The sequence below is a fragment of the Lissotriton vulgaris genome, chromosome 9 (assembly GCF_964263255.1).
Source record: "Lissotriton vulgaris chromosome 9, aLisVul1.2, whole genome shotgun sequence".
Taxonomy (NCBI): domain Eukaryota; kingdom Metazoa; phylum Chordata; class Amphibia; order Caudata; family Salamandridae; genus Lissotriton; species Lissotriton vulgaris.
The window spans coordinates 862,896,186-862,911,832 of NC_141697.1; the positions used below are offsets into that span (position 1 = coordinate 862,896,186).

General features: G+C 45.9%; 1 protein-coding gene across 1 annotated transcript in view; it reads left to right on the plus strand.

Moving 5' to 3' along the window:
• LOC147692378 (cytochrome P450 2G1-like) overlaps positions 1 to 15,647 on the plus strand; it is an 847,409-nt gene that overhangs the window by 644,364 nt on the left and 187,398 nt on the right. The window contains exon 6 of the mRNA XM_086938602.1: positions 8,526 to 8,667. Coding sequence (XP_086794728.1) covers positions 8,526 to 8,667 — 142 coding nt within the window. The remainder of the gene's footprint in view (positions 1 to 8,525; positions 8,668 to 15,647) is intronic.

The window sequence follows — 15,647 nt, forward strand, 5'->3', positions numbered from 1 at the left end:
GGCCTTGTGCTCTGCACCTATTCTGAAAAGTCCAGATTACTCCAAAGAGTTCATTGTCCAAACAGATGCTTCTGAGTTCGGTGTGGGAGCTGTACTTTCTCAACTGAATATAGATGGTCAAGACCAGCCCATTGCTTTTATTAGCAGAAGGCTGACCCCTAGAGAGAAACGTTGGTCAGCCATTGAGAGGGAGGCCTTTGCTGTGGTCTGGGCCCAGAATAAGTTGAGGCCATACTTGTTTGGAACGCACTTCAAAGTTCAGACAGACCATAAGCCCTCTTATGGCTTAATCAGATGAAGGGTGAACATCCCAAACTACTCAGGTGGTCCATTTCCCTACAGGGGATGGACTTTACAGTGGAACATTACCCTGGAACTGACCATGCCAATGCAGATGGACTCTCCAGATATTTCCACTTAGAACATGAAGACTCAACTGGTCAAGGTTAGTTTAATGTCCCTGCGTTTGGGGGGGGGGGTGTAGGAGAGTAGGGTCTGCTTCCTATGGCCACCCCCACTTTTTGGTTTTTGCTCCACTGGTTTTCGACTTTAGTATGGCTGTGGGCCTGCTAACCAGACCCACAGCCCAGCTGTGCTCTCTCTAAATTGATACCATGTACTTTAGGTACATGCCAGATTGGATATTGGGTCACCTTTTTGAGTCCCTGTACAGTGCACCATAGGTACCCAGGGTATAGGTGCATCCAAGGCCTGCCAGGGGCTGCATCATGTATTATGCCACCCCTGGCTGGCCTCCTAAACTGACACCACTGGCTGATCACTCAGCTGAGGCAAGGTGGTGTAGTCACCCCTTGCTTAGATATAGTATACCTATATCTAACCTATACATATAGACACATAGTAACCTACAAGTCACTCCTATGGCAGGCCTTAACAATCTTGGAGGCAAAGTGCTTGGTTTTATATGAGAGGGTGCCCTAGCATGAGCTGAGCCCCTCTGCAGATTTTGGAACCATGTCCTTATAGCTGTTCTATGATATAGCCATACCATATACTCTTAAGTGCATTATAATGCTTGCGGTTATTGCTAACTTTGGTTTGGCTTTATCAAAACAGGTTGTGTAAGGTGTCATACGCTTTGGAATACTACCCCCTCACCAATTCTGGCAGCGGTGGTAGCATTCCACCCTTCTAGAGGGAGAAGACATGTACTCTTAGCTTTGCCCGGTTAAAGTTAAACGAAGCCTCAGCATCACAAAATGGATGCTGCTGCCACAGACACAAGTCTGACCTCCTTCAGCTTGGAGCCCTTCCAGCGAGGGAGGCCTGGACAATAGGTTTCCTGCCTTGGGAGGTGCGAGCACCTCCCCAGACAGGCCTTAGTGTCAGTCAAATAGGCCTTAGTGTATTGGGGCAGGGTGGGTTGAAAGAAACCAGACAGTGCCTGGGGCACACAAGGTGTCCCATGCATAGCCCGGTTCAAACCAGTTGCTGGGGCACTCCAGCCCCAGCTCTGGCGCGAAACTGGACAAAGGAAAGGGGGTGTAACCACCCCCCTTCCTGGTCCCTCCCATAGGAGGGACCTAGTATGTAATCCAGCCCCTTTAACCAGTATATACGTAGGAGCGGAGTCTAAAGACTTTAGATTACCCCTGGAAGAAACTTTGTTGCTGTACTCCTGGACCTTTGACATTCTACAAGAAAAGAAGACTGAATCTCCCTTGTGGTCAAGGAGTGACCACTCTGTGCAAACAGGCACCACCTAGTAAGCTGCCGGTTTGCTTTGACGCCACTCCTGAAGGATCCTGATGACTCTGCTTCACAGGAACTGGACTCCCAGATTTCTCCAACCTCGACCCACATCCACAGCAATGCTGAGACCCGTGGTGGACGCGAGAGACGTGGGACCGGACATCCTGGCCATCTGGCTACTTGCTAACAGCGCAGCTCCTGAAGCCTCCTCGAAGTTGTACATTGGAGACTGAGATACCCCAGACCGGAACATCATTTGCCCCGAAGATCAGCCTTCCACACACCACGAGTTCTGCGTGGGGCCCTTCTGCATTTGCCTGTTCGAGGCGTCATCCCGGTTGCTAGCCCATTGGCTAGTGAGCCCTCTGACGATGCCATCCTGAATTTCCTTTGCTTGCTCGAGTCTTGCTCCTGCTACTCTGCAAAAGAGAGGCACCCCAGACCTTGCTGGTCTGACTTGAAGCGAATCTTCTCTTCCTGTGTGGGCTGTGTTTGCCAAGACTTGTTGGGTCCAATCCGGGTCCTGATGCCGCAAACATCCAGATCCTTTGTGGGACGGCTTGAATCCAGCTCCTGGTCATCGTCGACACCTCCTGGACCTCGTGGCTGCAGAGACAATCTTCATCATCTTCACCTGAAGCACTCAACATCATCTGGTTCCATCCTGGTTCCATCCTGGTCACTGGCTAGTGACCCAGACTCTGTCCCCTCTGCTTTCAGGTTCTTCACAGCTCCGATCCACCCTTGGATCCATCCGGACACTTCTCTCCTGGTCGACTGCAGCACTTCTTTGCAGCTCTCCGTTGGAAACAGTGAGGAAACCCGACACGATTTGTTACCTATGCACCCGGCATCCCTCGGTGAGGCAACACGAGTACTCTGGTGCTCCCATGGGTATTGACTATCCTAGTGTCCTAGTATTGAAGGGTTTTCTCCTAGCTGGACCGGAAGTGTCCTAAACCTAACACTTTGTAACTTTTACATTCCCATTGAAAGTCTATGAGAACCCGCGTGTGTGTTTAGACACTGCACACGCCTCCCGTGGGCCTCCTACTTCCTAACTGTTGGTAGTCTAGTGTAGCCCCAGCGATTCCGTAGGACCTAGGCCTTGTCTATATTTCTGTTGTGATACTTATACCACTTTCTTAGTATATGGTTTGCGTGGCCCCTAGTCCATAACTGTATTTTGTGCAACTTAACGTATGCTATTTAAGATTCTTGTATTGTGCTTAGACCTCTGACATCATAATGAGTGCAGAGGGTATATGTTTAGAATAAATACATTCTAATTTTGATATATACCTTGTGTGGTGTCCTTTTATTTGGTATTCAAGGGATTGTACTTGGTAAAACAGCTGGCTTCACATGCCGTCTTGAGTTTTAGCCTAAGACTGCTTTGTCCATGCTACCCCTAGGATAGCTGGTCTATAAGATTGACTTACAACCAATCACCATAATGGTTGTTTGGACTGATACAAGGTGCCCACTAGAATAGTGGACATCATATATCAGGCCAACTTCTCACAGACACTGGCCCTGTTGCTCTGCTGTGTTGGAGTCTCCCCTGTCCCATGGACACTGGCCCTGTTTCTCTGCTGTGTTGGAGTATCTCCTGTGCAGCCTCTCATGTACCTGCTCTGCCACCTGCCCTGGACACTGGCCCTGTTGCTCTGCTGTATTGGAGTCTCCCCTGTGCCATGGACACTGGCCCTGTTGCTCTGCTGTGTTGGAGTCTCCCCTGTGCCATGGACACCAGCCCTGTTGCTCTGCTGTGTTGGAGTCTCCCCTGTGCAGCCTCTCATGTACCTGCTTTGCCACCTGCCCTGGACACTGGCCCTGTTGCTCTGCTGTGTTGGAGTCTCCCCTGTGCCATGGACACTGGCCCTGTTGTTCTGCTGTTTTGGAGTCTCCCCTGTGCAGCCTCTCATGTACCTGCTCTGCCACCTGCCCTGGGCACTGGCCCTGTTGCTCTGCTGTGTTGGAGTCTCCCCTGTGCCATGGACACTGGCCCTGTTGCTCTGCTGTGTTGGAGTCTCCCCTGTGCAGCCTCTCATGTACCTGCTCTGCCACTTGCCCTGGACACTGGCCCTGTTGCTCTGCTGTGTTGGAGTCTCCCCTGTGCCATGGACACTGGCCCTGTTGCTCTGCTGTGTTGGAGTCTCCCCTGTGCCATGGACACTGGCCCTGTTGCTCTGCTGTGTTGGTGTCTCCCCTGTGCCATGGACACTGGCCTTCCTGTTTGTACTTTGCTTGTGCGGGATATCTTGTTTTTGATCAGCATTTTGAACCTAGATCTTGTGTTTAGTTGTTCTACTTTCACATCTGTGCAATATGTGAATAAAGACAGTTACTCCTGTGGTCTGTTTTGTCAGTGTACTTGCTGATTAAAGTTCTTTTTGTGTATGCATTTGGTTGCCTGTGCTCCATGCTCTATGTGTCACTTCAACATTGCCAAGCGCTTTGACCTCATCACATTTTTTAACAGGGGTGACAGGGGCTTCATTCCATTCAGACACTGATACTTGTGTTATCTGTGTTGGCTCTTTTACCTGTCATGCAGTTCTCTTTTGAGTGGTTTTCTGTTGTTGGCTAAGTTGTTGCCATTTCAAGTTGGGGTACACTGCCAGCACAGGGTGTGATGCTGAGCACGGGTTTGCATGCAAGCTGGGCACTGTCATGATGTATGTGTGTTATTCCTGTATATATAATTAACATGTGATCCCAACAAAAATTGGAAGCATCCCCTGGCGCTCCACTCTGTGTTGCTGGAGTGACCCAGACCAATTGAATGTAGATCAAAAACTCATGAAAGTCTTTTTTTTAAAACAGTCTTATATTAATCATAAGTCCATGTTTTCATCCATATAGTTCATCTTAGGAATAAGTATTATTTAATCAACAACCATATCCTTAGGTCCAATGCATTTCGGGCTGAGTCGCCCTTCTTCTGGGACCTCACGCTAGAAGCAAGGCAAAATAATAATCTATTTAGTATCAAACCATACAAAGCATATTATTGGTGACAAGAAATGCCGGCGCGTTTCGTGCTCCATTTGAAGTGAAATCGTGATCATAGAGTGCACCCAGTGTACGTGCTCTGGTGCACAAACATTAAAACATGAAAAAACACAAGCACTCACATGTATGTTCTGAACGTGATAGTAGGTTATGTAAACAGCTGAAACAAAATATGATGTATTAAAACACTGTAACACTCTCACTAAGTTCATGGAAAAACGTCCAACTCCCTCAACTTCGCTCTAGCGGTATTGTCCAAAAAACTTACTTTAGAGACGCGAAGCGTCTTTGGCAATTCGTTCGTGCCCGAAGATAGATTTCCTTCTGATGCGAAGCAACCAGCGGGGCCGCCAATTACAACAGAAGTAAGAATCTTCGTGGCAGGCTGTTGAGCACGGAATAGCGCGATTGGCTAGAGTTCCGATCACGTGATCGGGAGTTAGTCAATGGGAACATAGAGGGTATTTCACTGAGAACTATAGGAAGCAAAGTGTCAGTTCTTTGTGGAAATGTATCGATAAAGTTGTATGATGACAAAAACATATGAAAGCACTGTAGATGCAACGAAACACGCATTGTAGATGGCAATGGTGTAAAATAAAACAGGTAACCCACGAAAATAAACATGAAAATATGTCATACAAATAAATGAAATTACAAATGAATGAGATAGTGGTGGTTTGATATTAAGACCGACCTTCAGTCTTCACAAATTAGAAGCAAGGCCATACTGTACCAAAAAGGCCTATGTTTTTTTGTCTCACAGGTAACACATGCCTCTTGTTTGGATTGTCCTGCCCTGTGTAAATGATTGTATGTTTTTGTGTAAGTTGTCTGTTGTGCACTGTGCAGTGTGTTGGTGTGACCATGCCGTTCTGTGTGACTCCTCCTTGTTGTTTTGGTCACTTATGATTGTGCAAAGTGTATGACTTGCACATCATTGTTGTGTTTGTTTGATCATCAATGTGTGTTTGTGTGTGTTTGTTTGGACTGTGTGGCCCTGCTGCTCCTCACTGGCATTGTGTTTGTGTTTCTCATGCATTGCAGGCCCATGGTGCCTTTTCTCCTCCTGTAAGGCATGGTGTGTGGTGTGATGCCATCCCCTATGTGTGCCACTTGTGCCTAGCCTTTGTGGGTCTGCATTCCCTCTGTTTGTGTATGGAACACACCTCACATGTCTAATACTGACATGCAAATCAGTTGATTTTGAAGTCAGCTGTCCCCTTTGTTTCCATGTGTATGTGCCTCCCCAACCCTTCATTTGTGAGACTGTGCCTTGTGGTGCAGTCTTTGGGCCAAGGGTGCTGTTCCACTCTGGACATTGCCCCATTGATTTATGTGTGATGTTCTTGTGCTATTCATCAGTGTGGATTGCCCTTGTGCACTTGAGCTGTGTGTGCTGCCCAATGCTCTGGTGTAGCTGGTTGTGCTCTTTTAACCCAGAGTGGTGCATACTGTTGTTGTTGTGTTGGGTGTCTGTGTGTTGGCTGTGGTGTAGCTTCACTTCCTGGGTGTGCTGTTGTTTTTGTGCTGTGCTGATTTGTGGTGTGTGTTGAGGTTGTGTCAGTCATGTCTGTGTGTAGCTGTTGTGCTTGTTCTGCACACGCTGCCTGTTGTGCAAACAGTGTTGTGTGTATGTGGGCTTGGCATTGCCTGATGTGCATCCCCTGATGACCTGTGGTGTTTATTGATTTGTGCTTTCATGTGCATGTGTGGTTTGTTTGATGTGGTGGTGTAGTTCTGTGCAGGTGTAATTCTTGTGTGATCTGTGGTATGTTATGTGTGTTTTGTTGGTGAGTGATGATGTTGTGCAGTGGTGTTGTGTTTGTCCTTCCATTACCTTTCCACAGTTTGGCTGGCAGGGTATGTCTGCTTCTGTAGGGCTTGTATGTGTGTTCCTGTGGTGTTTGTGTGCAGGTTTGTGCAGACATCTGTTCAGGCTACCCTGTGTGTGTGTGTTAGTTTTGTGGATACACCAAGGGTGTGTGTTTGTTTGTGTGTGAATGTGCTGGGAAGTATTGTCAGCCTTCAGTGTGTGAGGCACAGGTGTTGTACGTTGCTTGACAGCCACTCCTGCAGTGGCTGTCTCCCTGGTTGTCTGTAGTGTGGTGCAGGGTCTGTATTGTGCTTGCTTTTTCCTGTGCTTGTTGCTGTTCATGATGGAGCCCAGGATGGGCACCTGGCCTGTGACTTGCTGGGGTGTGTTGATGTGTGGTTGGGGGTGGTGTGGCCCTGTGGTGTCTGTGCCCTGCCCATGTCATGTTGTGGCCTTGCCTTGTGCATTGTGCGCATGTGTTGACCGCTGTGGTGACTTGACCCGGAGCGTGACGTTGCTACTAGTTCGCGGTAGGTGTGTCCCGGATGCAGAGGGGTGACTTGTTGGCAGGTGGGTGATATAGGGGTGCCCTTGTGGATGTGTTGTGACCCCCAGCAGGGTGTCTGTCGTGAACTTGGACCCTGTGTCAGCCAGTGTGTTATGTGTTGTATTTGTGTATTTGCGTACCTGCAGCGTCGTCCGCGGCAGCCCAGTTGATGGTAGTGCAGTAGCAGGTACATGACCGGATGAATCTGTAGGGCTGGGTCCATGGCGTTCATGACCGGGTGGTGACGACCGGGTCTGTGCTATGGTGCTCCACTATCGAGTTTTCGCTGTGTCTGGTTGGCGGTGTCTCCGCTGCGGTGCGTCTGCCTGTTTGGGCCATCCTAATTTGTGGAGAGGTGTGGACTTCATTCCGCACGGCGGTGAGTCTTCATTGGCTATCACCGCCACGGTGGCGGGCGCACTTTGATGGCTGTGCGCGTCGCGGTGCGCGTCGCTCTGCAGCGGACGGGAAATGACCTATGTTTTGCTATACTAATATGGCGGACGTGAGTTTGGCTGCTTGCGGGCGGAAAAAGGCGTTTTTCCGCCCCGCCAGCACCGCGGTGGTGATACCGCCCAACATCCTAATGGACCCCTAAGAGTACAGAAACTATAGAGAACTTTTAAGCACTTATTACAAGTGTGGTTTCCAAATCAGAGAGTTCTCCATGTGATGTAGGAGACAAAGCCACATGTAATTTCTGCATTACGATAGCATGTCCTGCACTTTAAAAACATGTTTTTAATGGTTTCTATGTGATTCATTTTACAGTGTATAAAGGTTAGCCAGAGCATCTTTCAGTGAATACAATCACCTACATTAAACTCCATGACCCCTCCCAAATTCCCATTCAAAACAGGCCGCACACACATTAAGCATACACATGCATTATACATCAGTGTATAGAATGACAAAATATCCAAATCAAGGTAGCAGGTTGGGGTCGTCTGCCCCAATCCTCACAGAGTTTGTGAACACGTCTTGCCCCTGTATCCCTCATATGCAAGATATGCCAGAACATAGTTCATTAAAAACCTGAGATTTGTCTGCAAGATTGTATGCTACTTTCTTATGTCCCAATAGCTGCCAACGTTTAATGCACCAGAGTTCATAAGTTGGCCTTGTTGGTTTCCCGCACAGAGAGAGAATGGTGTGTTTGACTGCCAGGAGAAGTAGGTTTAGCCAAGTAATGCCAATTTCTGCACCCTTTTTTGACCAAAAGAGGAAATAGGAAGATGCAATGAGGATACGGTACAAAGTTCAGATGTCAGGATGAAGCAGAGGCATGTACTGTGCACATAAATATCAGAGCTAGAAACATTCATCTGTCTGAAAATATGGTCATGCTTATTTTATGTTATTATTGTGCCTTATGTGGATATTTATGCATTGTACATTAAAATATTGTAATGGGCTTCTCATTTTTTAAAGGAAAAGGAAAATACTCACACGGAGTTTTTCACTGAAAACCTACTTATGATGTTACTAAATCTATTATGTGCCGGGACAGAGACAGTCAGTACAACCCTGACAATGGGGATGCTGATTCTACTGAAGCATCCAGAAATTGAAGGTAAACAGCGGAAAAAAAGGCAAGCGGGACATGATAAGAAGTGGTTTGAGGCTATCAACTAGATGTACTTTAATATAGTTTATGTCAAGATTTTGCATATTCAAAACAATGTAATTAAAAAATGTAATACCTGTTCCTACTTGTCTCGTATGCTGCTATAAAACTGTTGATGGCCGGTCTGTGGTTTCTCCTGTTCCCTCTGTATACAACGATATTCAGAAACATTGGCAAAACCAACTGGTCTCCCTTTTCCAACGTTTTTTTTAACCTCAGGTACTTAGAGTTGCCAATGCTGGTCAATTGCAGTACAAACATCAGTAAAGGAAATATCGGTGGATGACCATCGCTAGATTGTTACTTCCAAATCAGCTGTCAGACTGTGTGTAAACGCAACAGGATGGACATCCTTCAATGATATAGCAACAAGAATATCAAGTAATATTGTCAATACTCCATGATGGCTGATACATTGTGAGATGCAATTTGTTGGCTATCTTGGAAGTATACAAATTAATATTCCAGGTGTCTCCCACCGCTATTGGCGTTTCCATTGGTTGTAGAATTAGTACAGATGGTAGGTTTGACATTATTATACTGTGCATGTAGGGTATTCACATGTCGTATAAACGTCAACCCTGCTGGCTTTGCCAATGCCTGTTTGCCTGGCAGCACTGGCGATTGAGGCAGACAAAAGTATCTGAAAATGAGTGCTATCGAAAAACTAGGCTGCTTTATTTTCTGTTTCATCCATTTTTCAGGGTTTTTTGCCAGAGCCATCTTGAAATGGTAGTACAATAAAGGAGTAAGTAGTATACTTATCCGAGATGGTTGCATGTTTATAATCAGTTGGGGTGCAGTTCAGTGCACACTAACAAAAGCATCTGAAAAATACATGCAAAGAAAATAAACGAAATCTTTGTATGTAGCTTGCATACTTTCAGATACATTTGTTAGCTCCCAATCCCTAGTGCAGACCAGCTACTCACCCACTCTGTACCAGATGTAAAATAGTACACCATCGTACATGACAATAGACTTGATTCCGGGAGGAGAATCTTGAATGTCAAGACTGTTTTTCTTTTGGCTGTCTCCCGACTGAAATTGCCTCTCTTTCAATAGAAGTCAATTGGGAAAATATTTTCTCCCGAGTCTTTTCTTCAAATTTTCCACTTTCCTCTTCTTAATGGTAGAAGAAAGACACACCCAAAAGGCAATAGAATAACAGTGAGACTAAAATACTCCTGTGGACTGATCCAAGTTGTGATTGACAGAGCCTCCAGACAATTGCTAACGGTACTTTAGCAAAATAATCCAATGATCAAAGAGGACAGAGCAAAAGCCCCATATAGTAACCATAGAATACAGTATATTTGTCTGGATGCACCACGGGGAGGCAACTTGGAAGTAAACAAAATAACATTCCAAGATGGCCGACAAACACTATAGGTTTTCCCCAACCATGCAATGAAATGAAATTTTGCTAGTATTTGCAAAGGGGGAAGAGATAGATCAACACAAAGGCAGTGTGTGGGTGAGGTGCAGAGATTGGAAGATGTTATGGTGGTAGTATTTGGAAGAGAGACAGTGAGAGGGCGAGACAGAGAGATGGACAGAGGTACCAGCAGGGCATGCACTCCCATCAATGGGGAAATCTCAGTGGCAGAGAAACATGCAAAAAGAAAAATAGTTTCCTGATATCAGTAATGGATAGATGCACTCAATGAGTCAACAAGCACGATGAAACCTAAATGCTGGAAGAGTGGGACTAACACAAGAATAGGCAGGAAATACAATAAATCAGTGGAAGACATTTGAAGTAGACAAGAAAATCAACCCATCATGAGCAACAGGTATATCCAATCCCACATGAAGAATAAGTTAAAATATTGTAGCAAGTCTATTTGAGACTGCATGATTATGCAAATGTCTCTAAACAGTTTTAGCAAGTAGCCTGTTCTTGAATTGCAGGCATGGTCACATTGCAAGTATAAACAGTACTACTGAGAAGTGTCTGTTTTGTTCCATTAAAAGTACAGCATCCCTGCTGACAAGCAAAAGAAACAGCACTATTAAACGCATTGGCGTCGCTGCTGTACATTTCCTGGGCACACAAAACCTTCAGGAATGCACTACCTTTATAGAATGTTTTCAGCTGGGCTGCAACACCTTTACGTGCACAGTACTGACACTTCTCAATGTGATTATTGTACGTTCATGCATGTACTGGTATTGGTAAAGCCCTCATAAATGTGTACCACATCTCTGAAGACAATTATTATTAATGCCTAATTGAATGCATAGGAACTCTGCTGAGTTTGAGCCTCTGTATGCTCACTTTGTGTCCATAGGTGCTGAAAATAGTGGTGCGCAGGATTGCTACAGTACCCCCAAAATAACCATGCTGCAGTTCAGATGGTGAATGAGCAATAAAGACGCCTTTAAATTTTGCTTTTATTTTGTCACATGTGCTATGCCTTCAAGGACAGAGGTTAAGTGTCATGCTACATTCTCTGATAAATTGCTGCTTATTCTTTTAAGATGGAGACTCATCTTTACTTTTCGTTCCCTGACTGCAAAGTGGGATGATTTTGTAAATTGAACTATGTGACATTCTTGCTGGGTTACGGGACGTTTTAAAGAAAAGGCAGAAGTATGTTTGTTTTTTCCAATACAAAAATTTAAATACCTGTAAATAATCTGCACAAATATTTAAAATATTTCTAAACGTATCAGCAGTTAGGAAACAAAAATCAATTACGTTTTTTTTGAAAATTCTGAAGTGTGATGGAAACAAAGATTATAAGAGGATTGAAACAAATCAATATAATTAGTAATGAGAAAAGAATAAATATTCGCTGTAACTTGAGTCCCAAACATTATTGTTTATTAGCTATTCAGTTTAATCAGTAAATGTACTTTTGTGCCAATTTGATGATCATTCCAATGTAAGATGTGCTGCCTGTAAATGGACTGCCACGCCATGCTTTTGTAATATATTTGAGAACAGTGCTTCAAAATGCACCATTGGGTACATAAAATACTGATACCACTATCCTGCTGAATAAGTGGAGGTCATTTGCTACACTTGTTCTTTGTATGACTCTTGGATTTTTCACAGTCTCAATGACTTTAGTGATATAACATTGATGGCAGCACCCCATCTCTCAAAACAGTTCTAGTACCACTGTTTGTGTCAAAAACCCCACTGAATGAACCAAGTTGTGCATTAATAAGATATATTGAACTAAAGAATTCAGCATGCCCGTATCCCCTTTTCAAAGGACATATTTTGTGATCATTTCGAAATCTCCTTCTAGAGTCCAACATAATCTGGAAGAACTGAAGTTCAGAGACACAAGAAACAGAAGAGGTCGCAATCAGATATTGGGGTTGAGGCTGCGCTATGTAATACATATAGTATAACATGTATTTCTGTGGATATTTTGTTACTAAGTGGAGTGATGTCCCTCCTCATGCTGAAGCTACATTGAGTGTACTTGGGTACCACAATGTCCATAATCCCTTGCCAAAAAAGAAAGGCTACTTCCTTTCTTTCGGATGATTCTCATGCTATCAGGAGTCTTGCTGCTTCCACTGTAAATACCTTTTTCTGCACGTGCACTTGATGCCACTAACAAAACAATTTGCAAGACTGGAGAAGTATCCATGCCATTTATAGTTCCACAAAAGGCCTATCACCTGGATATCCTGTCTAATAGTTTAAAAAACGAATAGATGTTTTTATATCCTTTATAGATAACACTGATCAGAGTACTCACTTTTCTAAACATTTTATCTTGACCTTGGGCTCTAAGAGTACTAAATATAGAACTTTATGAGGCTTGCTGAGCCAAGATGGCAGTCACAATCTAGTGTGGCTCTGCACATCACCCTGGCTATATGCCCTTTAGCCTATTTCCAGCCAGCCATCAGACACCCTGACTGCCCCTGTTGCACCCTTGGCCTGCATCCTTCCTGGGGTGGTATTTGAGTAACCTTGGGACGGGCCCCGCTGCAGTGTCACTGCTGCTGCCTGGGAGAAGCCTGGCTGGCTGCCTTGGTGTGACCCAACATGCTGCTTTGCCCCATGCAGCCTCGATGGAGCAGGCAACGTCCGCCTGCAGTTACGGTGAGGCTGTGTGGGTTTGCTGCCCGGATGGACTGCATTTGGGCTCTACCGGCATACATCTACCTTGCCTCCTAAGGCACATTTTGTGACTTACCTCTCTGCTCAGGAACTCTCTTTCTACTCCCAGGTACTCCATGTGTTGCTTACAGCCTGGTTCTCCTATTGATCAGCTTCACATGCCCATAACATACAAGTGTGATATTGGTCCGCAGATGATTATATTTCACAAGTGACCACTGCACCTGTGCTCTTACTAGCATCCCACACTCCAGCAAAAGTACTTCACGCCTCTGCCCTACATTAACACTGGAAGTGTGCATTGAGTGGGAATCCTTGGGGACTTGGTTTCCTTGCACTGCATAGCCCTGCCGCCACACAACTTCCTACAGTGCGAGTACCTGACTCTGTGACCTGTGTCTCTTCCAGTATGCCAGGTTGCTGGAACTAAATTGCTGTACAGATGCTGTTGGCCATGTAGGGCTGCTCGTGCTGCGGTGCCTGGGGGGTGCCTACAGGCATCAGCAAGCAGGCCCTTTGACCTTCCCTCATGGACCATAATGGGCTGCTCGTGCTGCAACTTTTGGGTTGTCACTCAGGCGCTAGAAAGTGGGCCAGCTGCCACTGGAGTATTGGATCTCTTCAACCTCAGATGTCATCATCTATGAAGCCATAGGGCTTCTGCGCACGAACACCCATAGTGTTGCCACACGTCCACCTGCCATTGTTGAAACGTCAATCAAGGATACTACTACTATGGCATCCTCTGACTGTCCCTCATCCCTCAAGAGAACGCTGGACATAATACTGGCCGCTGTGGTGAAGACACAGATGTTCCTGGACAGTACCTGGGCTTCCTTGGGAGAACAAAATAGACAACATGGCAGCAGAACTCACTGTACTGTACATGGACAACTGCAAGTTAGCCGACAGGGTCCACAACGCAAAAAACACTATCACTGAACTGCAGCTGAAAGCCGGGTAAATGGAGTCCTCCATACAGTCACTGGTGGATTGCGTGCACACACCGGACTGCAGGATAGAGGATGCGGAGGACCACTTGCATAGAAACAGCGTAGTGGGCCTCCCGGAGGGAGTCGAGGGGAAAAATGCAGTGGAATACATGGAGCATCAGTCACATGACTTGCTCCCCACGACTGCCCTCTCAAGTCAAGTCAAAATACCTTTATTCAGTTTCATACGACAACCATAGAGGTTCATAAAATCATCATAACAAACTATTATTTCAGTGGTCCGAATACAAAGTAGCATAGTAAACAATTTATACACACCAAATCATTATATAAAATGCAAAACAGAATACACCTTAAAACAATCATCTGGTAAAATTACAGTCTATGTTACATGAAACATCACAAATGTGGCATGCGGCTCCCTCCATAAGAAGACATCAGTGCTTCATTTGATATGTTTAGGGAATTACACTAATCGGCTTCTGTAGAAATGGCTAATACCGTTTCCTAATCGCTATAGCTACTTTAATATAATTGGAAACATTAATGCATATATCATAAGTGGCCAGTGAGGATAAATAATAAAACCCTTCAATATAGGAACACGGCCTAATCTCTTTTAAAAGCGGAACTAAAAATCTTTGTCATCGTTCTTTGTAGAGGGGACAAACTGTAGTGAGCGTACTAGTTTATGCACGTCACGTAGACGTGACGTGCGGCGGCCATTTCGGAGGCGGAGCGCGCGCTAAGCATTAGCGCGCCGGAGACCAGGAGAGACGGCAGTGCCGGCCGGCGCTCTTCAGGAAAGTTGTATTTGAAAATAAATAAATAAGCTTGGAGCACACATAAGGTATCAGCGTAATCATTGCAAGGGGCAATTCTACAGTGGCGACGAGGATGGGATCTGCTCAGCAGTACAGCCCCCCAGTCCACCCAGAGCAGGTCAGAGATCTAGCCCGCGCGACCAGCCAACCCGAACAGCACAAGGGACACAGCAGCACACACTGAAGGTACGACGAACCTGAAGAGCGTGGCAGAGCCACAGCTACCCACACAGGCGACAAAGAGGTCGGAAAATGGACACAGACACCCCATATCAGCCAGAGTAAGCGTGCAAATTCCCAACTGATCGCGTCAGGGAGGAACAGAGCTGGCTACCAAAGAGGAGGAAGTGGGGACTAGCACGGAGAGTCCCCAGGCGCAAACCAGTACAGTAATAAAGGACAGCACCCCAGGTAGCCCCACCAGCAAAGAAGACAAAGCAATAGTAACCAGGGAAGTGAAAATGAGCACACCAGCAGGGTATGCAATTGCACCAGTACAATTCCTACCGAAACCAGGGGACCCACTGATGAAGTGGGAGGACTGGAAGGAATATATCGACAACTTCATAGGGGTCCTGGAGGATGAGAATGAGGAAAAATTCACCCCACAAAGGAAGAAACGCATACTGTTACTCAACTTGGGACCGGAGGGACTCAGGATTTATAAGAGCTTGGTGCCCAAGCAGAGAGAAAGTACCGATGTTGACGTGTATGCCCACGCCGTCGAAGATCTGGATGAACGTTACCGACCCACGGTCTGCCTGTCAGTTGACAGATTCAATTTCCAGCAGAGGAAACAACGGGCTGGAGAGTCCATAGATGAATATGTAGCGGCCTTGAGGAAGCTGGCGACCACGTGCAGGTATGCACTTTAGGAAGAGGAGTTTATCAAGGATCAGATAGTAATGCACACTACTAGCACGAACGTGCAGGACAAGTTATGGGCAAGTGGGGACACCACACTCAAAGACGTAATGGTCATCGTCAAAAGAGCAGAGCTCGCACGGAGGTGCGCCGACGCGACCAAGAAAGACATGGCAACCCCAACCATGGTGA